General features: G+C 36.8%; 1 protein-coding gene across 18 annotated transcripts in view; it reads right to left on the bottom strand.

Annotated features, from left to right (window-relative positions):
* Positions 1 to 25,919, bottom strand: part of EVI5 (ecotropic viral integration site 5) — a 234,351-nt gene that overhangs the window by 69,346 nt on the left and 139,086 nt on the right. For 15 of the 18 annotated variants that reach the window (XM_027536494.1, XM_027536508.1, XM_027536498.1 and 12 more), the window contains 4 exons: positions 24,140 to 24,274; positions 18,426 to 18,566; positions 17,017 to 17,175; positions 5,706 to 5,852 (listed from right to left, as the gene is read on the bottom strand). In XM_027536494.1, coding sequence (XP_027392295.1) covers positions 5,706 to 5,852; positions 17,017 to 17,175; positions 18,426 to 18,566; positions 24,140 to 24,274 — 582 coding nt within the window. The remainder of the gene's footprint in view (positions 1 to 5,705; positions 5,853 to 17,016; positions 17,176 to 18,425; positions 18,567 to 24,139; positions 24,275 to 25,919) is intronic. The other 3 variants (XM_027536491.1, XM_027536497.1, XM_027536499.1) reach the window with 1 other exon arrangement.

Below are 25,919 nucleotides of genomic sequence, written 5' to 3'. Positions count from 1 at the left end.
GCCTCCCTGTCCATCACCAACTCCCGGAGTTCACTGAGACTCACGTCCATTGAGTCAGTGATGCCATCCAGCCATCTCTTCCTGTCGTCCCCTTCTCCTCCTGCCCCCAATCCCTCCCAGCATCAGGGTCTTTTCCAATGAGTCAACTCTTCGCATGAGGTGGCCAAAGTATTGGAGTTTCAGCTTCAACATCAGTCCTTCCAATGAACACCCAGGACTGATCTCCTTTAGAATGGACTGGTTGGATCTCCTTGCAGTCCAAGGGACTCTCAAGAGTCTTCTCCAACACCACAGTTCAAAAGCATCAGTTCTTCAGCGCTCAGCTTTCTTCACAGTCCAACTCTCACATCTATACATGACCACTGGAAAAACCATAGCCTTGACTAGACGGACCTTTGTTGGCAAAGTAATGTCTCTGCTTTTTAATATGCTGTCTAGGTTGGTCATGAGTGAAGTCGCTCAGTCGTGTCCGACTCTTTGCATGGATTGTAGCCTACCAGGGTCCTCTGTCCATGGGATTTTCCAGGCAGAATACTGGAGTGGGTTGCCATTTCCTTCTCCAGGAGATCTTCCCGACCCAGGGATTGAACCCGGGTCTCCCACATTGTAGGCAGATGCTCTACCATCTAAGCCACCAGGGAATGATCTCCTTGCAGTCCAAGTTGGTCATAATAGTTCCTCCAAATACTCATTAATTATTGCCCTATTGTGGTGGTTGTAACAAATTCTTTGATACTCTTTCCTTCAGGAGTTGTAACTTAATGCCCTTTCTTCCACTTGGACCATCATCTAGGCTCAGTAACCTGCCTGTAAGGAACAGAGTATGAGGGTGGGGGGACTTCTGTAAGTGGAGAAAGCTAGCAGATACCAACTTAAGCAAATGACCAAAGTTAATAGCACCAGAGGTAATGCCCCCTGATGGGCTTCCCAGATGGCTCAGTGGTAAAGAATATGCTGCCAGTGCTAGAGATGCAGGTTTGATCCCTGGGTCAAGGTCCCCTGGAGGAAGATGTGGCCACCCACTCTAGTATTCTTGCCTGGGAAATCCCATGGACAGAGAAGCCTGGCGGGGCTACAGTCCATGGGGCTGCAAAAGAGCTGGACACGACTTAGCAACTGAACATATACATGCCCCTGATATAATATACTGAGAAAGGGCCTAAGACACATAACCTTGGTCTAAGCATAAGAAAACATCAGATAATCCTAAACTGAGGGATTTCTACAGCATACCTCACAGATCAAAGAAGAATGAGACATGATGGGGAAATCTGAATGAAGTCTGTAATTCAGTAATAACATTATTACTAATGTTCATTTCTTAGTACTAATAAATGTGTCATGTTTATGTAACAGGTTAAAATTAGGAGGGGCTGATTAAAGGTTATATGGGAACTCTCTGTACCATCTTTGCCACTTTACTGTAAACATAAAATTATTTCAAAAGTAAAAGTAAAAAACTGATGCAAAGGACTTCCCTGGTGGTCCAATGGTTAAGAATCTGCCTGCCAATGCAGGGGACAGGGGTTTAATCCCTAGTCCAGGAAGATTCCACATGCTGTGGGGCAACTAAGCTGTGTGTCACAACTACTGAGCCCAAGCGCTTCTGAAGCCTGCAAGCTCAAAAGCCCGTGCTCCGCAACAAGAGAAGCTACTGCAAAGAGAAGCCCCCGCACCACAACTAGAGAGAAGCCCCCACTCACCACAACTAGAGAAAAAGCTCTTGTAAAGCAAAGACCCAGCACAAACAAAAATAAAATAATGAATAAAATTTAAATAAAAAACTGAAGCAAATATAGCAAATCAAAAAAATGTATCATGTTTTTTATCCTACCTCTCAGTGGCCTCCCACAGCATTTAACAGTAAAACTCAAACTTGTTACCATGACCTATAAATATCTACATGGTAAGAAGCTAAGTCCTAGCTTACCTCCCTGGCTTTATCTCATTCAGCTCTGCATTATATATGAGACTCAGCAACCAGGTTCTTTCCTGCTTTTTGGGTCTTGATCTCTGACCTTTTTCATCTAAGGATCTCCCTCCTACTCTTCATATGGCTGGTTCTTTCTTATTCTTCAGCTCTGATACCATCTCCTGGCATTTGATCTTAATTACCACTTCCTCTAACTTCTCACTCTATAGAACATTATTACTAATGATCTTTTCTATTTCTTATTTATTGTTTCACTAAACATTAGGTCTACCTTCTCCATTACTGTATCCCCAATGCTTATAAGAATAACCTACAAGAAGACACCCAAATATTTGACAAATATGTATGCTGATGTTATCATTCTTTGAAGTCTCATAATCTCACCTCCTCCAATCCTTATTTGAAAATCACTGATCTAGAACATATAAATTGCATCTAATTAAAATGAAAAGACTTTATTATACAATTTATAAGAAACATGATAAAGAAACAGGTACCATCACGCCCTGCAGGTCAAAGCACAAAATGGTACAAACCTAAGGAGAGTAATTTGACAAAAACTAAAAAAGTACCAAGGTATTTACTCTCTGACCAAGCAATCAAATTTATAGTAACTTATTCTATAGAAATGTGTAGATATACCTCTATACATCTGAAAATATGTATGTACAAAGTCATTCACTATACACTGCTTGTAGTAGTAAAACACTGGGAACAAACCATGAACCCATCAATAGGGACCTAGTCAAGGATACTGGGGTATATACATGCAATGGAAAACAATGCATCTTGGAAACTAACGAGGAGACTCCAAGCACTGATAACTGAAAGCTGGACAAAACATATTAACATAAAAAGCAAAAAGCAGAATATATTATTGTCTGCTAACTTTCACATAAGACTGTGAGAAGAAAAAGTATATACTTTTAATTACTAGTATCTGCCTAAAAGAAACTCTAAAGGAAGTTATCAGAAAATAATAAAAGCCATTATCTGGGGAAAAAATAAAGGGGTATATGTGGTAGTGTCAGGAAGAGAGTAAGATAAAAAGGATTTGAATGTTTTCATTTATATTTAGCTTTAAAAACATCAAAGCATTATGAAAAAATGCACAAGTATTAAGCTACTAAAAATTACATGATAAGCAACAGGTTTAATTTCTTGTTTTCTTCCTATCATTATTCCATACATGCACAATATTATAATCATAAAATACTTTGTTCAGCTTTCCTCACTTAACATTATTTATTACACAATTTTATAAGTTTGTATATTAATATGTAATACCTTTTCTCCTGGAGATAGAAAATTATATATCTGTTATTAGAGTATAAAATCTTTGTATAATTTTCAAATTTAGATTTACACAGGAAATCCAACAATCTTACCACTGAAATTCTGGGGGCCGGGTATGTTATGGAATTTCAGATTTTTCAGACTTTAGAAGAGTAATAAGGTGCATAAATGGAACACTATACTATCCAATGGGTTCTGAGGCAGTGTCCAAAATGAAACAGTATGCTCAATGCTCAACAAAAATGAAGCAGTGATGTATAAGTACTCAAACCAAGTGGGATAAATAACAATGATAATGCTAATATTAAAAACAGTATCCCGGACTTCCCCAGTGGTATGGTGGATGAGAATCTGTCTGCCAATGCAGGGAACACGGGTTCAGTCCCTGGTTCTGAAAGATTCCACACGCCATAGCAACTAGGACTGTGTACCACACCTACTGAAGCGTGAGTGCCAAGAGCCTGTGCTCCCCACCAACAGGAGCCACCACAATGAGAAGCCCGCACACTGCAACCAAGAGTGGCCCCCACTCGCTGCAACTAGACAAAGTCCACATGCAGCAACAAAAACCCAGCGCAGCCAAAAAAAAAAAAATTAAAAACAAGTGAAAACAGTATCCTGCTTTACATCAATGAAAAACAGCATGAGCTTTAATAATTACTTATCAACAAACCACAAGCTATAATCACATAAAATGAAATGAAAACTATCAGATTTATATAACTGAAAGACTAGCTCTCTTGAAAAAGTTCAGTTTACTGCTGAATTGTTTCAATATGACAAATTAAATATTTAACACTTAATCAGAATGTGCCAGATGCTAGGGTGACAATTAACATTGGTCATGCTGGAAATCTGCAAAAGGCATTTAAAAAATTTGAACAAACCAATATACACCTTAAACACAGGGGAGATCTCAGAATCAGCATCTGTATATACTTTACAGAGGTATTAATGAAAAGTTAAAGTTAAATAAGATCTCGTATCAGTTCTCAGAATTCTGAATGTGGGCCCATTACTTACACAAATTCAAAGCAAACAATTATTTTCATCGGCAAACTCCCCAAATATTTATTTCCAAATAACACTTTACTTTGATTAAAAGGTACTAAGGTATTTGGGGTACAATATCAAATCCAGCAACAATGTTATCAATGTGTTTAAAGGAAAACATATCAATAATAAAATACTAAATTTAGTTCTTTATCAAAAATAAGTCAGGACAGACACTGCAAAATAAAAAACTGAAAAAGATATTAGTATAATAAATCAAATTGATGTAATCTCATGTTACATCACCTTATTTTTAAATTAGCCTAGGGAATTTCCTGGCAGTCCAATGGTTAGGACTCGGTGCTTTCTCTGCCATGGCTTAGGTTCAATCCCAAGTCCAAGAATTAAGATCCCACAAGACAGAGAAAAAAAGCACACTTAGTTACATACTTCAGGAGGGACTACTCTTACATTAGTACAAATTTCAGTACTGCCTACAGATTTCTGTCAGAGTAAACTGTAACAGTCATGCATATTTATTAGGATGTAATTTCATCTCTGGATTTCAGTGACACTGATAAACCACTCAAGCTTCACTTTTGGTTTTTAATGACACTAGAACAAGTTGATGGAATTACAGCTTTATATCTGCCATTGAAAGTCTTATTTCTTATCATAGAATAGTAAGGCTGGAATCTTTAAAGGGCATTATTCCTACTCTCTCACCATGGAAAGATGAATGTCTAGTTTTTTTTTTTAAATCTCATAAACAAAACCAAACTTGCCCTCGTAATTCATTCTAATGTTCACCACAGTCATCTCTTTAGTTATTTCTCACACACACACACACACACACACACACACACATACAACCCCTCTCCTTCTACCTCATTTCCCAACTTCGCCTTCTCTCTAATCATTGCTGTATTATAAATTTATTTAAGGAAAAAAAATACTTGCATTCAAAAACTTTTCCATGCTTTATGAATCCAAACACTCCATAAAAAATTTAATTGATTAAAATAACTTGAAATGCGTACAATTTTGCCAACCCTTGGGTACACACACAGCTCTTTTATTCTCTATCCAGAAAACATATATCAATATTGACAGCTCACTAATAAGGTGCCAATCAAAGCAGAGTAGACCCAACTTCTCTAAATTACCTATCTTTCTGGTTGAGACATTAAAAGTTTCAGTTTTAAAGGGCTACAGGTCAACAGAGATACCAACCTTCAATCACTTGGTTAACTTAATTTCCTAACCATGTGGTTGAAAATGAGGTTTCCAGCCTGAAATTTACCCAGAGCATGATGAGGTAACCTGGCCCAAAAGCAACTGCCAAACTAAGTTCAGGAAAAGTAGGAAATAAGACTAGCTTCTTTTAGTTTTATGATAATGTACTCAGTGATGAGATAAAAACAAAAACAAAAAAACATTATTATATTGACTAAAACATAAACTTGCTAGTTGATATATTTACCTTGCATTCAATCTCTGCTTGTTTGCGCTTTGCTTCACTCAATTGGGTAAGCAATCCTTTGTTCTGTGCAGAAAGATATTGCACCTTCTCCTGTAGATTGATCACCTCTTGCTCTGCTCTTCGAAGATGATTACTATTGATCTGGTTCTAAGAATTAAAAATATAAATACAGAATACAGATAAAAATATAAATATCAGAATACAGATAAAAAACTGGTGGCTCAGAAGGTAAAGAATCTGCCTGAAATGCAGGAGACCAGGGTTCAATCCCTGGGTTGGGAAGATCCCCTGGAGATGGGAATGGGAACCCACTTCAGTATTCTTGCCTGAAAAATTCCATGGACAGAGGAACCTGGCAGGCTACAGTCCATAGGGTGGCAAAGAGTCGGACATGACTATCACAAAACTTATAAATTTCTACGTGTGTATATTATGTCTCAGCAGTATTTTCAATGTTATTGTTAGTTATAGGTCTATTTTATTCAACAAATAGTTAAATACTTAAAAAAATTATAAAACTGCTTTAAAAATCAAAAGTGCATAAGGTTCACATTAGAAACTTTCATTAAAGATCCATTTACCATTCATACAATAAATATCTTTTAACTATAAGGATGTTTATATAGAACTTATAGGTATTAATTTCTGAAATAGGCAATATGGTATAAACAGATAGATACAGAGATATGATGTATTTAATAACTCCCCTTTCCAGTTCACAAAAGAAAGCACAGATCGCTGAAAAGATACCACTGAAAAGATACTTACTGAACTGCAAACTTTTTGATGTCACAAACTGTGTCATGTTAACTACATTCCTACAATGTATAGCACAGTCTGTTTTTATGGCTTATGGACTAGCTTTGAATTCTGGATTACCATTTGGTAATTAAACAAACTAATTAATGTCTAATTTCTATTTCTTCATTTGAAAAACGTACACAGGGCTTCACAGGTGACTCAGTGGTAAAGAATCTCCTGCAATGTAGGAGACTTGGGATGGATCCTTAAGTTGGGAAGATTTTCTGGAGAAGAAAATGGCAACTCACTCCAGTATTCTTGTCTGGGAAATCCCATAGGCAGAGAAGCCAGACAGGCTACAGCCCATGGGGTTTCAAAACAGCTGGACAAGACTTAGTGACTACACAACAATAATACTTTTTTTTTTTTTTTAAAGAAAACAATATGCAAAATACTATCTATTTCTCATTTAATTGTCTTTACAATTACTTCATGAACTGTAGCCCCCTACGCTCCTCTGTCCCTGGGATTCTCCAGGCAAGAATACTGGACCGGGTTGCCATTCCCCTCTCCAGGAGATCTTCCTGACACAGGGATTGAATCCAGGTCTCTTGGATTACAGGCAGATTCTTTACTGTCTGAGCCACCAGGGAAGCCCTTTTAGTTTCTGGGATACAGCAAAGTGATTCAATTATATATATATATACATATATATGTATATATATATATATTTCGCCCCCCCGGCCCCATTCTAAATACTTTTCCATTATGGTTTATTATAGGATATTGAATATAGTTCCCTTTACTATAGGACCTTAACATTACAGATAGTGAATTCACTGACATGAAGTAGTTTTCATATTCAGGCTTGACTCAGCTTGATTCTCTCAATTCTAAATTACTCTATTAGGGTCCTGAAAGAAACAGTAGGCATTTTCATAACCAAACACAGGCAAAAATCTGGCTCCTCATTTAACAATTCCTCAATCTTGGTGAAGTTATCTAATTCTATCAAGTTTTAGTATACTGATAGGAGTGGAGATATTACTGCTTGACTTTTAAGGCTGTGTTGTGAGAATTACATGAGAAAAGCTTATGAAAGTAGTTCTCTCCTAATGCCTGAAATGGAAGACATTTAACAAATACTCGGTTATTACTATTACTATTCTATCTCATTCTATGAAAATGATCCTGCCTCCAGTTTTCATTTTAAAATCTGTATCACCTGATAGATTTAAGCTCAAACACTTTCTACCACTTCCAGGTTTCTTTATTTTCACTATTCATCTTCCTGACCCACAGAAGTAATGCCTCCTTCCTGTGACCATCCTCTACTCTCTTCTTCTCACTTTCAATCAATGAACACTGTCTGTCTACAAAGTTAAGAGTGAACTTCTTAACCATATTCAAAATGTTCCACAACCTCTTTTTACTGTGTTATCTCTATCTTATCTATCTTATCTCTGTCTATCTCTGTCTTATCATTAAAACAAATAACTATACTTCAGAGGGACACCCCTTCAACATACACTCCAAAACTCCTCTCTGTACCCCTAAATACCATTCCATGCTCCAAAATTACAAAATACTCACACAAATAATTAAAACCCAAGAATTGACTATGAGTGAGAAATGGCAGACAAAAAATATGCTAGATTCTTAAGAACTCTAGATAAAAATCACATAAGGATTTTATACAAAATAGTTTACATATTTACATATTAAACATAAAAAGAAGCATAAACAAAGAACTAGTCACTGTCAAAATATCAGCAAATTTGAAAGATAACCAAATATAATTTCCAAAATTAACAGACACTGATAATAAATTCAATTAAAGGGTTAAATAGGAGATTAAACATAATGAGGGCTTCCCCAGTAGCTCAGTTAGTAAAGAATCTGTCTGCAATGCAGGAGACCTGGGTTCGATCCCTGGGTTGGGAAGATCCCCTGGATAAGAGCATGGGAACCCACTCCAGTATTCTTGCCTGGAGAATTCCATGGACTGAGAAGCCTGGCAGGCTACAGCCCCTGGGGTCATAAAGAGTCGGACTTCGCTGGTAGCTCAGCTTGTAAAGAATCCACCTGCAATGCAGGAGACCCTGGTTTGACTCCGGAGTCATGAAGATCCCCTGGGGAAGGGAAGGGTACCCACTCCAGTATTCTTGGGCTTCCCTGGTGTTTCAGACAGTAAAGAATCTGCCTGCAATGTGGGAGACCTGGGTTCGATCCCTAGATTGGGAAGATCCCCTGGAGGAGGGCATGGCAACACTCTCCAGTATTCTTGCCTGGAGAATTCCCATGAGCAGAGGAGCCTGGCAGGCTACAGTCCATGGGGTCGGAAAAAGTCGGATAAAACTAAGCATCTAAGAACTAGACACAATGAGGAAAAAATTAGTGTCCCAGAAGATGTCAAGAGATAGAAAAAAGAATAAAGGGGTATAAAATATACTTTACAGGTGGTGCCCTCCCCCCAAAAAAGTGAGCTGTGATGGCTTAAGAAGATGATAATTGTTGTAAAAATTGAGAATTTTTACAACAAAAATCATGTATGCATCTATACCCTAGGAAGCACAATTAGTCCCAAATACTATTTGGGATAAATATAAATAAATCCTTATCAAAATATATTATATCAAAACTTATAGAATGCTAAAGTAAAGCAGAGGCAAATCAAGGGAAAAACAGTATCTATGAAGGTGGAAAGTGAAATATCCAGCAGACATCTCAACAGGAAAAATTGGTAGTGTTAAAAAAAAAAAATTCATCCTATAAAAGTATACTCAGCTAACTATCACAGAGGAAAGTACATTTATTTTAAGAAAGTGAGAGAGTTTACAACTCATGATTGAAACTGGGAGGAAACTGTTAAATAAAAGTAAGAATAAAGAGCAAAAAAATAGCATGCAGGTAGACAAAACCACAGGCTTCCCTTGTGGCTCAGCTGGTAAAGAATCTGCCTGCAATGCAGGAGACCTGGGTTCGATCCCCGGGTTGGGAAGATCCCCTGGAGAAGGCAAAGGCTACACACTCCAGTATTCTGGCATGGGGACTCCATGGACTATATAGTCCATGGGGTCTTAAAGAGTTGGACACGAGTAAGCGACTTTCATTTTCACTTTTCAGACAAAACCACAGGAATATTGACTCCATAAGACAATAATGTCTAGAAATTTGGAGGTAAAAAAATAATAGGAATTTGGAGGTACAACAATAGTAAGATATAAGACTAGAAGATGCAAGAGCACATGGGAGTTCTTCTAAGGACCTAATACAGTTTGGAAAAAACCAGAGATAATTAGTAACTTTAGACTTTGTTCCGTCAGGGAAGCATTTTTTCCCCCAGGTAACAAACACTAGTAGAAAAGAAAAGGAATTATAAAAGTCAAATTAATATGGGAATACCAGACCACCTTACCTGCCTCATGAGAAATCTGTATGCAGGTCAAGAAGCAACAGTTAGAACTGGACATTGAACAACAGACTGGTTCCAAATTGGGCAAGGAGCGCATCAAGGCTGCATATTGTCACCCTGCTTATTTAACTTATATGCAGAGTATCTCATGTGAAATGCTGGGCTGAATGAAGCACAAGCTGGAATCAAGATTGCTGGGAGAAATATCAATAACCTCAGATACGCAGATAACACCACCCTTATAGCAGAAAGCAAAGAGGAACTCAAGAGCCTCTTTATGAAAGTGAGAGAGGAAAGTGAAAAGGCTGGCTTAAAACTCAACATTCAGAAAATGAAGATCATGGGATCCAGTCCCATCACTCATGGCAAATAGATAGGGAAACAATGGAAACAGTAAGAGACTTCATTTTTTTGGACTCCAAAATAACTGCAGATGGTGACTGCAGCCATGAAATTAAAAGACGCTTGCTCCTTGGAAGAAAAGCTATGACAAACCTAGACAGCGTATTAAAAAGCAGAGACACTTTGCTAACAAAGGTCCGTCTATGGTTTTTCCAGTAGTCATGTATGGATGTTAGAGTTGGAACCATTAAGAAAGCTGAGTGCTGAAGAACTGACGCTTTTGAACTGTGGTGTTGGAGAAGACTCTTGAGAGTCCCTTGGGCTGCAAGCAGATCCAAGCAGTCAATCTCAAAGGAAATCAGTCCTGAATATTCATTGGAAGGACTGATGCTAAAGCTGAAACTCCAATACTTTGGCCACTTGATGCAAAGAACTGTTTCATTGGAAAAGACCCTGATGCTGGGAAAGATTGAAGGCTGGAGGAGAAGGGGACGACCGAGGATGAAGTGGCTGGATTGCATCATCAATTCGATGGAAATGAGTTTGAGCAAGCTTTGGGAGTTGGTGATGGACAGGGAAGCCTGGGTGTGCTGCAGTCTATAGGGCCGCAAAGAGTTGGACATGATTGAGCGACTGAGCTGAATAAAAGGAAAAAGAAAAACAAACCCAATAAAAAGCGAGAAAGGAGGAAAAAACGGAAAAAAAGAAGAGAGAGAGTATAAAATAAAATAACTTCAAACACATCATAATAAAGACTTTTGATTTCTGATTGAGGATGTAGAGAGTCAGAAAGAACACTGGTTTTCAATTAAAAAAAAATAAGGGCAGCCAAACTCTAAGTTCATGACTACTGTTGAACACACTGAGAGGTCACAGGATAACTAACCAGCCCCAAATCTAAGAAGGGACATGGCAGATGCTGCTAGAAGCCATTAAGAATAATTCAGCTAGAATAAATATCAAACTGGTGGAGCATAAGTATGGGCTGGTTAGAAAGTGTGGAGCCTGTGGGGACAAAACAGTTCACAAACTCTTGTACATTTTTCTTCAACAGAACAGACCGAAAAGATGGATGAGAGTCTTGAGAAAGAGATCTCCATAGTACAGGCCTCAGGGAGGGGGAAAGGGCACTAATCCTTGCTTATCTCCTCTAGGGAACCAAAGGTTAATTTGCTTGGAGCAGGACAACAAACACTGCTGTCCCTTGGGCACTAGGAAAACAAGTGCATCTGGGGAAGGGGCTGGACTATAGCTTGGGAATAGGGTTCCTGATGGTTCAGATGGCAAAGAATCTGCCTGCAATGTAGGAGACCTGGGTTTGATCCCTGGGTTGGGACAATCCCCTGGAGAAGGGCATAACAGCCCACTCCAGTATTCTTGCCTAAAGAATTCCATGGACAGAGGAGCCTGGTAGGCTACAGTTCACGGGGTTGCAAAGAGTCAGACACGACTGAGCGACTAACATACACAGGACCCGAGCACTGAGGCCAGATGCCCCAGATACAGGAACACACTAATGCAGCGAAAGACTGTGGCTTTCTCAGAACAACAGGGCAGGCGTGTTCCCTGCTCTTCCAGTTTCTTGTGGAACAAAAGTAACAGTGGGACACTGCTGGGGACTGACAACTCCTCAAGTGCTGTGCAAAGGGCAGACCTAAAGATAGTGAGAAAACCCTCTGGCAAACCAGCCCCTAACCTAAAAATAAGACATTGCTAGAGGAATTTGAAGCCTGTGGTGCAATGAGGGTAACCACAGAAACAACAAACCTCAAACCTGCCCAACTCCTGACTGTATTAACTCAAACCCCCCACATTAAAGGCCCAGTAGAAGGAAAGATGTACCCGTTTCCAGGCATACAAACCATTTACTTTAGTCTACTCTCCTACACAAGATGCACATCTAGTTTAAAAAAAAAAAAGATTACAAAGCATAGGAAAAGGTAAAAAACCAAACACTTCCAAGAGATAAAGCAATCAACAGAACCAGCCTCATATATGACACAGATATTGAAGTTTTCTGACAGGGAATTTAAATTAAGGGCTCTATGGGAAAGGAGAAAGATATGCAACATCAGATAGGTAATACCAGCAAAGAAATGAAAACTGTAAGAATTAAAAGGAAATACTAGAAGTAAAAAGCATAGTAACAGACGTAAAGAATGCCTTCAATGGCTCATCAGATAACTCACAAAGAGGAGGAAAGAATCAATGAACTTAGTGATAAATCAAGAGAAATAGGTCAGTCAACAGAAACTGAAATACAATGAGGAAAAATAATGGGAAGGCAAAGAATAACCAAGAATTGCTGGACAACATCAACAATTTAATGTAAGTACAACTGGAATTCCTGAAGAAGAGAGTGTGGGATAATAAGTATGTGATGAAATGATGACTAAGAAATTTCCAAATTTCATGGCAGTCACAAATTCACAGGTCCCAGAAGCTCAAGGAAAAAACAAGCAAAAGTCACATCAAGTCAAATTGTATTTCCCTAGGAAATTGTCCACTTCATCTAAAGATTCGAATTTCAAATGTATCGCTTAAACATGCCCACAAAACAAAAAGACAAGACTGTTTAAAGGAATGAATTCCAGGGACTTCCCTGGTGGTTCAGTGGTCTTTGCTTCCACTGCAGGTGGCAGGGGTTTCATTCCCTGGTAGGGGAACTAAGATCTCAACTACCCCATGACCAAAAAAAAAAAAAAAAGGAGTTAAAAGAAAAGGAATGAATTCCAGCAAATATTTAAGTAACAGGTAATTTCAATCTTACAAAAAACTTCTGAGAATAGAAAAAGTTAAATACAACCCAACTCATTTACCAAGCTTACTATAACCTTGGTGCCAAAACCAGATAAAAGTCTCCCCACAAAAGAAAATTACAGTACAATCTAATTCAGGTACAAAAAAATCTAAATTATGAAAAAACTGATTCCTGCAATGGGAATATGTTATGTATGTTTCTGTGTCTGCCCTCTATATCACAAACTTGTATTTTGATAACTGTACCTCAATATAACTGGTTTTCTTCACAACCCTATATATTTTATTTTATGCATTAAAAAATATTATTTTGAAAAGAGGTTCATAGGTTTCAGGCTCCCAAAGGGGTGCATGGCACGCAAAACAGATAAGAACCTCTGTACTAAAGAAACTCCTATTGGAGATATACACAAGGAAACATGCAAGAATGTTCAGGGCAGCAATGTCTGTAATAGCAAATGTCAGTACAAGGAGGAAAGTGGCTCCATAAACTAAGGTATACTTACCAGGCGCACTTTTCTAAAAGTCATTAAAATGAAGGAAATGGAGCTACATGTATCAGCAAGGACCTATTTCTTAATCTGGATGCTGGATACATGGGTGTTTAATGCAATATTCTTTAGATAATCAACACATCACACTATTTTTATTTATTTTTCTCACTTTGCAATGAGAAAGCATCATGGATCATCACCAGTACATGCCCTGACATTTAGGAACCATATCCATTAGTCAGGAATAGTGCAAAATACAAATTCCTTAGGAAGGTTTTCTCCTTTCCAAATTTCTTCTAGGTTTTCCAAAACCACCTAGTTGGAATTAATTGTCCTGTCCTATTCTCCATTGCAATTTGTATTTAATTCTCTAATTACAAATTTCTGAATTATATAGTGCTTCCAGTTTTATTGATAAATTAGAGATACCAAGGGAACATTTCATGCAAAGATGAGCTCAATAAAGGACAGAAATGGTATGGACCTAACAGAAGATATTTCAAAGATATTAATATATTAAGAAGATATTAAGAAGAGGTGGCAAGAATACACAGAAGAACTGTACAAAAAGATCTTCACGACCCAGATAATCACGATGGTGTGATCACTCACACTGACCTAGAGCCAGACATCCTGGAATGTGAAGTCAAGTGGGCCTTAGAAAACATCACTACTAACAAAGCCAGTGGAGGTGATGGAATTCCAGTTGAGCTATTTCAAATCCTAAAAGATGATGCTGTGAAAGTGCTGCACTCAATATGCCAGCACATTTGGAAAACTCAGCAGTGGCCACAGAACTGGAAAAGGTCAGTTTTCATTCCAATCCCAAAGAAAGGCAATGCCAAGAATGTTCAAACTACCACACAATTGCACTCATCTCACACGTTAGTAACGTAATGTTCAAAATTCTGCAAGCCAGGCCTCAGCAATACGTGAACCGTGAACTTCTAGATGTTCAAGCTGGCTGAAAAGCAGAGGAATCAGAGATCAAACTGCCAACATCCAGTGGATCATCGAAAAAGCAAGAGAGTTTCAGAAAAGCATCTATTTGTTTTATTGACTATGCCAAAGCCTGTGACTGTGTGGATCACAATAAACTGTGGAAAATTCTGAAAGAGATGGGAATACCAGACCACCTGACCTGCCTCTTGAGAAATGTGTATGCAGGTCAGGAAGCAACAGTTAGAACTGGACATGGAACAACAGACTGGTTCCAAATAGGAAAAGGAGTACGTCAAGGCTATATATTGTCACCCTGCTTATTTAAATTCTATGCAGAGTACATCATGAGAAACGCTGGGCTGGAGAAAGCACAAGCTGGAATTAAGATTGCCCGGAGAAATATCAATAACCTCAGATATGCAGATGACACCACCCTTATGGAAGAAAGCGAAGAACTAAAGAGCCTCTTGATGAAAGTGAAAGAGAAGAGTGAAAAAGTTGGCTTAAAGCTCAACATTCAGAAAACTAAGATCATGGCATCCAATCCCATCACTTCATGGCAGATAGATGGGGAAACAGTGGAAACAGTGGCTGACTTTATTTTTTTGGACTCCAAAATCACTGCAGATGGTGATTACAGTCATGAAATTAAAAGACGCTTACTCCTTGGAAGGAAAGTTATGACCAACCTAGATAGCATATTCAAAAGCAGAGACATTACTTTGTCAACAGAGGTCCATCTAGTCAAGGCTATGGTTCTTCCCGGGTCATGTATAGATGTGAGAGTTGGACCAGAAAGAAAGCTGAGCGCCGAAGAACTGATGCTTTTGAACTGTGGTGTTGGAGAAGACTCTTGAGGGTCCCTTGGACTGCAAGGAGATCCAACCAGTCCATCCTAAAGGAGATCAGTCCTGGGTGTTCATTGGAAGGATTGATGTTGAAGCTGAAACTCCAATACTTTGGTCACCTGATGCAAAGAGCTGACTCATTTGAAAAGACCCTGATGCTGGGAAAGATTGAAGGCAGGAGGAGAAGGCGACAACAGAGGATGAGAAGGTTGGATGGCATCACCAACTCAATGGACATGGGTTTGGGTGGACTCTGGAAGTTGGTGATGGAACGGGAGGCCTGGCGTGCTGCGATTCATGGGGTTGCAAAGAGTCAGACATGACTGAGCAACTGAAGTGAACATACAGCATTGTATAAGTCTAACATGTACAGCATAACTTGATTTACATATATTGTGAAATGATTACCACAGTAAATTTAGTTAACATTCGTCTTATATAGTGAATTTAAGTACAGTTTGTGCATGACTGATTTCTCAAGTATAAGATCTTTGATGGCTACACACTGCTTTGTATTCATAAGTTCGAAAAACTACATTTGTTGAGTTTGACTCATTTACCTATAGTCACTCTGAAATAAATCCTGAACACTGGCTAAAAAGTTGTGGTTGCATATTTAATACTTATATTGAGATAAAATCTGATCATAAGAGTAAAACTGCCCATCATAAAGCCAGATTTCTACTTTTTATAATCTTACTATTATTTTTAACTACAAAGAAAAACACATGAAATAACTCTGTGAACAACGTAAAATAAGATATACTTATTCTAAAGGATTTACATATCTGTGTTATCACATTCAAGTTGGGATGATGATTTTACATTTACGTGTATAGAATGATATATGAGTTAACTATGCCCCCTACTGACTGAAAAAGTATTCTGAAAACCAAATAACATTACAGAGAATAGATGTACCACATAAAAACCAAATATCCCAAATGTACTTTTATAATGCAAATGGGTGTCATAAAAAGGACTTTGTAGGTTTTAAGTCAAGAATATCTGAGATAGTATTTACTAGAGAAACAGGGGACAAGAGAAGTATAACTTTGGAACTGACTGCTCAGAGTCACCACATTACACAATTTTAGGAAGCATCCTTCACATTACATTCTGTATCAGTGGTTGTCAAGCAGGGGCAATTTGGCCTCCCTGGGGACATCTGACATCTGTGTGGAGATGTTTTCAGCCATCATAGGGAGGTGGGGGTGTGGTGCTTCTGAATAGAGGGTAGAGGGATGTGGTAGTAGTTAGGGGCCAGAGATGCTGCTAAACGTGCTACAATGCACAGGCCAGTCTCACAATAAAAAATTATCTGGCCCCAAATGTTAAGTTGTGTTAAGAAATTTTGCTCAACCTGTATATTCCCTTTTAGGTTTGCAATAAGGAAACAAAGTCAAATAGAGTTTTACGACTTGCTTCAACTTTGCTGAAAGAGTTAAAGAAGACACTAAATCTCTGCCATCAAGGAATATGGGTTTTGGGACTTTCCTAGTGGTTCAGTGGTCAAAATTGCCCCTGCACTTCCAGTGCAGGGGGCACAGATTCAAACCCTGGTTGGGAAACTAAGATCCTGCATGCCACATAGCATGGCCAAAAAAAAATATATATAGAGTATTACGTTTTAGTCCTTTTCATTTGGGATAGAAAATTGTAGATGAGATAGTTTCATATGTCCACCTTTTAGCTCTACTGTAAGGATGATACAATTTGTACATAAACTTTTGATGGGTTAACAATAATTTTTAAAGTTATTAGGCTACCTGTGTTTCCATTTCCATCATCCTCTGTTTTATTTCTTTTATTTCTGCTTGTGTTTCAGCTTCTCTAAGTCGGATGGTCATCAGTTCATCTTGTAACTCAATCATGGCATTTTTCTTAGGTGGGTCTTTCCATCTCCCAGTAGTACGAGCTAAGTGGCGCTAAAATTAAAAAAAAAAAATTATATTGCAACAAATATTCCCAGTACTATATATACTTTTATATATATATAAACATATATACTTATATATATATATAATATATAATATTATATAATATATACTTTTATATATTTATAAATATATATATATATTTATAAATAAAAGCCAAATTAACTGAGCACTTATTTCAGGCCCAGTACTGTATAACCCACTTTATATGTGTCATTTTATTTAATTCCCAGAAAATCTTAAAAGTTAAACGCTATTATTTTCACTGTACAGAAAAGAAAATGGAAATTGTGATCAAGTAACTCCAGAAAGGTCCCACAGCCAGTAAGTGGCAGATTTGGAGTATAAACTCAGATACAGTTCAAATATGTTTTTATTCTGTAGATTAATTATTGTAAAAAATATAATTTTTATCCTCATTTTTCCCTGAGAGATTTTTACATTATTTTTTAATGAAATCCCAGGAAAAGGGGGAAATGGAACCATTCATGAATTAGGGAAACAATAGCAGAAATTAAGAACAGTGTTCTCAAAAAATTCTTTCATTTGTTTTTAATTAATTTCCAGTTTATTGCTGTCTGATATTTCTTTAAAAAAAAAAAAAAAAGCCATGGCAATGTAAAGAACTTTGCTAGATATATTCCCCACCCCAATTCATACCAAGATCACTTTCTGAAATAATACGTAGTTTTTTTCCTTTCTGTTTTCCCTTCTGTCTTATAGATTCTATTTTTCTTTTTTTTTTTTTTTGCTACTTATCAGTAGTTTCCCTCATATGTGAATAAATTTGTGGCATATAACCAACTAAATGTCTATTTTATTTTGTGATAAAACCATTTTCAAAAGAAGTTACAAATTCATAAATTTATGTTGATGCCACACACCCTTCTGATGTTTCATAATGACCAATGAATTTAACAACAGAAGAAATAAGTATAATATAAAAAATATTTTCTCTTAGTTCTTTAGAAAAAGTTAACATAAATCACAATGGTATAATAAGACAACAAAAATATGACTTGGTCTCTATTTCACATTTTACTTAATTCTAAAAATCAAAGAGAAAAAAAGCTTTAAAGTACTTTCAATTTCTAAATGCTCTCAGTTTTGTACCTAACAGAGTCTTTCTCACTTTAAACTCAAACCCTAGTGTCGGTCGTTAACTACTTCAAATTTATACAAAATGGATATTCAGGTTTTACATTTTTTTTAAAAAAGGCACACAAAATATACTCATATACCTGCCAGTGTTCCTCCAAATCCTTGACTTGTTGTCTAAGCTCTTTCAAACCCATAATAGCTTCTGCTTCTCTCAGTTTCACAGCAATGAGTTCTTCCTGAAGTCTTGCAATGTTATTCTCATCAGGAAAGGAGTTGTTTCTCTAATGCAAGAGAGAATTGGGGATTTTTTTTTAATTTAAAGAATAAAATATAGCATATACAACAATACAGCAAAATAACAAGAGCTATTTTATCTCATATGTAATTGTGCTTAATTTGATACAATCTTAATGAGATATAATCCACAAACTATGAAACTTATTAGTCAGCCGTTTCTAAGAGTATTCACAGGGTTATGCAACCAGCATCACAAACTAATTTCAGTACATTTTAATCACCCCCAAGAAACCCTATGCCCATTTGCAGTTACTCTATGTTTTCTACACCCCCAGGCCCTGACAATCACTAACGTATGTCTCTACGATCTTGCCTATTTTGAATATTTCATACAAATGCAATCATACAATTTATGGCCTTTTATGACTAGCTTCTTTCACTCAGCATGTTTTCAAATTTCATCTTTTTTTAAAATTGCCAAATAATAATTTCAATGTACAGATATACGACATTTTATTTATACATTCATCAGTTGATGGAAATATGAGTTGTTTCCACTTTGAGGTTACTATGAGTAACGCTGCTATGGACATTTATGTAAAAGTTTTTGTGTAGATATATGTTTTTAACTCTCCTGAGTATATATGAAAGAGCAGAAATGCTAGATCATATGGTAATTCTACATTTAATTTTTAAGAAACTGGCAAACTTTTCAAAAGCAGTTGCATGTTTTACATTCCCACCAGGAAGGAACTGTCTTTAATTTTAAGGACACTGAGAATCTAATTCTGTTTTAATAAAACACTAATCAGAATTATGGAGCAACAAGATTAAAAATGTTTTTCAACATGGCAATAAACATACTAACCTCTGATCAGGACTTCAAACAAAGCATGAACATCATTTATATTTTAAGGATTTATGGAAGAGAGCAGTTCAAATTTTATTTTTTCAACACACCACTTTGGAAAAGGAGTATAAAATATTTGTACATTAGTCACTACTGTGACTAATCAATACTCAAGAAATTAGTTCTAAGGTAATCTAAGTATTTCCTTCAAGGGTACAAGATGGGTCCTGAAAGACCCATCTTCGGATATAGGGTTGCCATATTAAACTGCTCTCAGGAATGACCAAAGAATTCTAAATTAGGCTCTAATAAAAGTTCCTTGAGTAAACTAAGTTCCAAGTCTACAAAATTTTCTATCTCTGAAATATTTCATTAACATGTTAGCCCACAGAGATGGCTGAATAAAGTTATTCTTGCCAACTACACATTTTTTGTGATGGATTTTAAATATTTTCTCAACTGAAATCCAGAAATTTACTGTATATGTATTTTAAGAATAACTATCTTGCATGAAGAAATTAACCATCAGAGATCAGATCAGTTGCTCAGTTGTGTCTGACTCTTTGCGACCCCATGAATTGCAGCACGCCAGGCCTCCCTGTCCATCACCAACTCCCGGAGTTCACTCAGACTCATGTCCATCGAGTCAGTGATGCCATCCAGCCATCTATCCTCTGTCATCCCCTTCTCTTCTTGCCCCCAATCCCTCCCAGCATCAGAGTCTTTTCCAATGAGTCAACTCTTCACATGAGGTGGCCAAAGTACTGGAGTTTCAGCTTTAGCATCATTCCTTCCAAAGAAATCCCAGGGCTGATCTCCTTCAGAATGGACTGGTTGGATCTCCTTGCAGTCCAAGGGACCCTCAAGAGTCTTCTCCAACACCACAGTTCAAAAGCATCAGTTCTTCGGTGCTCAGCCTTCTTCACAGTCCAACTCTCACATCTATACATGACCACAGGAAAAACCATAGCCTTGACTAGACGAACCTTTGTTGGCAAAGTAATGTCTCTGCCTTTGAATATGCTATCTAGGTTGGTCATAACTTTCCTTCCAAGGAGTAAGCGTCTTTTAATTTCATGGCTGCAGTCACTATCTGTAGTGATTTTGGACCCCAGAAAAATAAAGTCTGACACTGTTTCCCCATCTATTTCCCATGAAGTGATGGGACCGGATGCCATGATCTTCGTTTTCTGAATGTTGAGCTTTAAGCCAACTTTTTCACTCTCCACTTTCACTTTCATCAAGAGGCTTTTGAGTTCCTCTTCACTTTCTGCCATAAGGGTGGTGTCATCTGCATAGCTGAGGTTATTGATATTTCTCCCGGCAATCTTGATTCCAGCTTGTGTTTCTTCCAGTCCAGCGTTTCTCATGAGGTACTCCACATGTAAGTTAAATAAACAGGGTGACAATATACAGCCTTGACGAACTCCTTTTCCTATTTGGAACCAGTCTGTTGTTCCATGTCCAGTTCTAACTGTTGCTTCCTGACCTGCATACAGGTTTCTCAAGAGGCAGGTCAGGTGGTCTGGTATTCCCATCTCTTTCAGAATTTTCCACAGTTTATTGTGATCCACACAGTCAAAGGCTTTGACATAGTCAATAAAGCAGAAATAGATGTTTTTCTGGAACTCTCTTGCTTTTTCCATGATCCAGCGGATGTTGGCAATTTGATCTCTGGTTCCTCTACCTTTTCTAAAACCAGCGTGAACATCACGAAGTTCACGGTTCACATATTGCTGAAGCCTGGCTTGGAGAATTTTGAGCATTACTTTACTAGCAAGTGAGATGAGTGCAATTGTGCGGTAGTTTGAGCATGCCAAAGAATGCTCAATGCTTCTTTGGCATTGCCTTTTTTTGGGATTAGAATGAAAACTGACCTTTTCCAGTCCTGTGGCCACTGCTGAGTTTTCCAAATTTGCTGGCATATTGAGTGCAGCACTTTCATAGCATCATCTTTTAGGATTTGAAATAGCTCTACTGGAATTCCATCACCTCCACTAGCTTCGTTCATAGTGATGCTTCCTAAGGTCCACTTGACTTCACATTCCAGGATGTCTGGCTCTAGGTCAGTGATCACACCATCGTGATTATCTGGGTCATGAAGATCTTTTTTGTACAGTTCTTCTGTGTATTCTTGCCATCTCTTCTTAATATCTTCTGCTTCTGTTAGGTCCATACCATTTCTGTCTTTTATCGAGCCCATCTTTGCATGAAATGTTCCTTTGGTATCTCTGATTTTCTTGAAGAGATCCCTAGTCTTTCCCATTCTGTTGTTTTCCTCTATTTCTTTGCATTGATCGCTGAGGAAGGCTTTCTTATCTCTTCTTGCTATTCTTTGGAACTCTGCATTCAGATGTTTATATCTTTCCTTTTCTCCTTTGCTTTTCACCTCTCTTCTTTTCACAGCTATTTGTAAGGCCTCCCCAGATTAACCATAGGATGCATGAATACCAACAAAGCTACTTTAAAAATCTATTTTTAAATTGGACCCAAGAACATTTCCTTCTTCCAAATATTCAAAAGAGAAAGATCCAGACTCTTAACTAAATCATGGAGCCCAGAATACTCCCCATTAGGCATTTTAAATTTTTTTTTGGCTTTTTTCTCAACAAATAGGAGAAAAAGTTTTCCAAAGATAATATAAAAATAGCAAGTAGATTTCTAGCACAATTATTCCACTATTAACTGTAGTTATACCCTGTTCTATTTCATTAAGAAACAGTTAAGAATTTGAGGCTGTTTCATGTCCATTGTTTATGAGATTCTCAATCAACGGCTAGATACTACCTAAGGGTAAAAGAAACAAATGCAACACAGAACCCAAATCATCTATGATTTTATAGATGAGAAAACAGAGATTCAGAATTTGTGATTTGGAACACAGACTCTCAAGTCTGAGGTTATGAGAAACCTAAAAGTGTTTCTATTTCCACTACTCATCTGTACTTTAATAACCTTCAAAAGAGGTAAGTTAACTTCTGTAAGTACATCTCCAGCTAAAATCTTCCTATATAAACTGTGATGGTTTTCTGTAGCTTAGAAAGCCGTAACAGTTATACTCAGATGAAAATTAACCTGAAATGTTTATGTATTTATTTAACTAGTCTATTTCTACACTGTTGCAGATAAAACTATTATAATATTTGAAAACAATGGTTAATTTCTTTCTTTAAACAAATTTACTTTTACAAGAAAAACAAGACAGAAAGCTGTGGTACATATACACAATGGAGTATTATTCAGCCATTAAAAAGAATACATTTGAATCAGTTCTAATGAGGTGGATGAAACTGGAGCCTATTATACAGAGTGAAGTAAACCAGAAAGAAAAACACCAATACAGTATACTAACGCATATATATGGAATTTAGACAGATGGTAATGATAACCCCGTATATGAGACAGCAAAAGAGATACTGATGTATAGAACAGTCTTTTGGACTCTGTGGGAGAGCGAGAGGGTGGGATAATTTGGGAGAATGGCATTGAAACATGTATAATATCATGTATGAAACGAGTTGCCAGTCCAGGTTCAATGCACGATACTGGATGCTTGGGGCTGGTGCACTGGGACGACCCAGAGGGATGGTATGGGGAGGGAGGAGGGAGGAGGGTTCAGGATGGGGAACACATGTATATCTGTGGCGGATTCATGTTGATATATGGCAAAACCAATACAATATTGTAATTTTATTTTATTTTTAAACTTTACATAATTGTATTAGTTTTGCCAAATATCAAAATGAATCCATCACAGGTAAAGTTAAAAAATAAAATAAAAACTAAAAAAAAAAAGAATATTTGTGTATTTTGTGCTGAGGATGCAAATTTCATAGTGGATTTTTTAAAATTTACCTTGAATTGGGAGAAAAGCAAGTGATATATTTATATACTGTTGGGATAAAAATGGTAATATTCATTTTTAAAAGAACTATGAATGTGGTTATGATTTTAGTTCTTTTTACTCATGTTTAGCACAGGTTTTAAATTCAAAAATACACTGTGGTCTACACTGACCCAAAAGTATTCCATACATTAGTTTAACAAATATATGGCAAATTTTTCATAGCTAAATCTAATTCTTCTAGAAGGAAATTGCTGCCTTCTGTTTAATTACATTAACTGAAATGTGCTTAAGAGGAATGTTTTCAGCATATTTTATATACTAAAAAAAAAAGGGTTAGTATTCGGTCAATGGCCAAGATGTAATATTACTGTGTTGTAGACTTTTATAGTTCATATCCCAATTGCCCCAGGATTTTAAGGAAATGGCAACCCACTCCAGTATTCTTGCCTAGAGAATCCTGTGGACAGAGGAGCCTGGGGGCTGCCATCTATGGGGTCACACAGAGTCGGACATGACTGAAGCGACTTAGCAGCAGCAGCAGCAGTCTGAGAGATACTCTGTCAGCTATAGTTGGGTGACTCTAAAGGCTGTTAAGTACTACTTATCTTGACAACAGTTAATCTCTATTCCTTAAGTTTCTTTTCTCCAATAATTAAATATCATTCATATCAAAATTATCCTGGTTGTTTCCCTCTAAAAGGACTTTAATCTCTATTTTTACCCAAAATATGGAGCTTTGACCAGTATGGTAACAACAAAAATTAAATAGGAATCATGTATTTTTTCCTTTCCTCTCTTATAACCATGTAAGATTTTTAATGTGCAAAAAACCATGCCAAATTTCACCACTCAATAAGCACTTAAATATCTATCATATGTCCCCTCCAGTTTGGGAATGACAGCCTTCATGTTGTTCTTACCTTTTCTATATCCAGAACTTTATCCTGCATTTCCTTCAGTGCACACTGAGACTCAGCTTCACTCAGTCGGGCTTGGACCAATTCCTTCTCCAGCTGTAGCACAAAATCTTCATTGTAGTTGGAACTGCATTTATGCTACAAGTTATAGACATACACTGAAATTTTTCAGAAGTTTGAACATGTATATATATTAAAAATAAGTGCAATTACACAATACAGCTATTGAGGGTAACCAGATTGTAAAAGTTCCATCCACCTAGTATTTCCAGCTTATCTCCTTTCCAGAAAATAAAAAATTCCAGGTTTGATATCTATAATGATGATCACATTATCAGGTGTTTATAATTGAATCCAATTCGTAGAAGATAAATATCTTCTTTTATCTATCCGTCCATCCAGATGCTAAGAATCTGTTCCAGCTCTATAGACCTGAACTGAACAACACCATAACCACCAGTCATATATGGTTACTGAGCACTTGAAATGTGGCTAGTCAAATTAAGAAAGGTTGTAAGTATAAAATACAAACTGGATTTTGAAGGCTTAATGTGAAATAAAAAGACAAAATATCTCATTAATTTTAATACTGATTGTATGTTGAAATAATATTTCAAATGTACTGAGTTAAAATACTGATTTAATCAAATAAAATTTATTATTTATTAATTTCATTGTTAGTTATTCCTTTTATTATGGCACTTTAAAAGGCATATGTGGCTCACATTATATTGATATTAGACAGCACTGATATAGACTACAGACATTTACTGAAAATTCTATTTTAACTTAATAGGAATAAAAATAAGGCATCTATAATAACGTAAACCATCCTAAATCCCAAAAGAACAAAAATGTATTTGCTGTTAAAAATGTACTGATCTCTTTAAATATATTCATGAAAAAGATTGTTAGAAGCAATGATGCTGCATAAAGAAATTAACCATGAAAGGATGAAACTCTTCCATCTCCTTTCCTACTTTACACCAATGTAGCTATTTAAGAAATCCCCTTTCAAACTAGTTTGTACACAAAGATGTTCAAAAAAGGAAAAAGACATCTAATTTACCACTATAAAAGACTTCCTAAAATAAACTATCGCTTCACATTTAATTCACGTAGTAATTACTACATGATTAAAAAACAGTGACAACTCAAAATTCCAAAATAAGAGTCACAGAGAATAATCTCCTACTGAACTAACATAAGTAAAGAATGGGTCTTTTTACTCCAATATATTAGGAACAAAACAAATAGCAAATTAAAACTATTTAAAAACTATTAAATACTTAATTAAAATATACAGTACTCCCTTGCCCATTACTCAAAAAGTTATGTTTTAAAAATGCACAGTTCACCTACTGGGCAAATGAGAACTTTTAAACTCAGTTTTATTTCTCCCAGTAACTTTCGGATGCCATTAAAACAGTATTTCAATATAAGAAATAGATCTGCAATAGGTATACCACCTTAGCAAATACTTACCTTACCAAACAGAAAAATGACAGTTTTAGAATGGCTGCATCCAAAATGCAGGTGCCATGATTTTTGTTTAATTAGATCACAGTTATTTTATGAGTAATACTAGAATCTTTTGCCTTTAATCTAAAGCTCTGACAACAGTAATTCAGGCTTACTTGTTAAAACTTTATTAGGAGGGCCCAAGGAACACATCAAACCCAAATGGCCAATATGAGAATGGAACCACTGATCTGGTGTAAACCAACCCATCCAACCAAGTGTTTAAAAAAAAAAAAAGACTAGCAATATTGGGAACAAATTT

Source organism: Bos indicus x Bos taurus, chromosome 3 (genome assembly GCF_003369695.1).
Source record: "Bos indicus x Bos taurus breed Angus x Brahman F1 hybrid chromosome 3, Bos_hybrid_MaternalHap_v2.0, whole genome shotgun sequence".
Taxonomy (NCBI): Eukaryota; Metazoa; Chordata; class Mammalia; order Artiodactyla; family Bovidae; genus Bos; species Bos indicus x Bos taurus.
The sequence above is the reverse complement of the archived record's forward strand: the minus strand, read 5'-3'. Positions and strand labels throughout refer to the sequence as shown.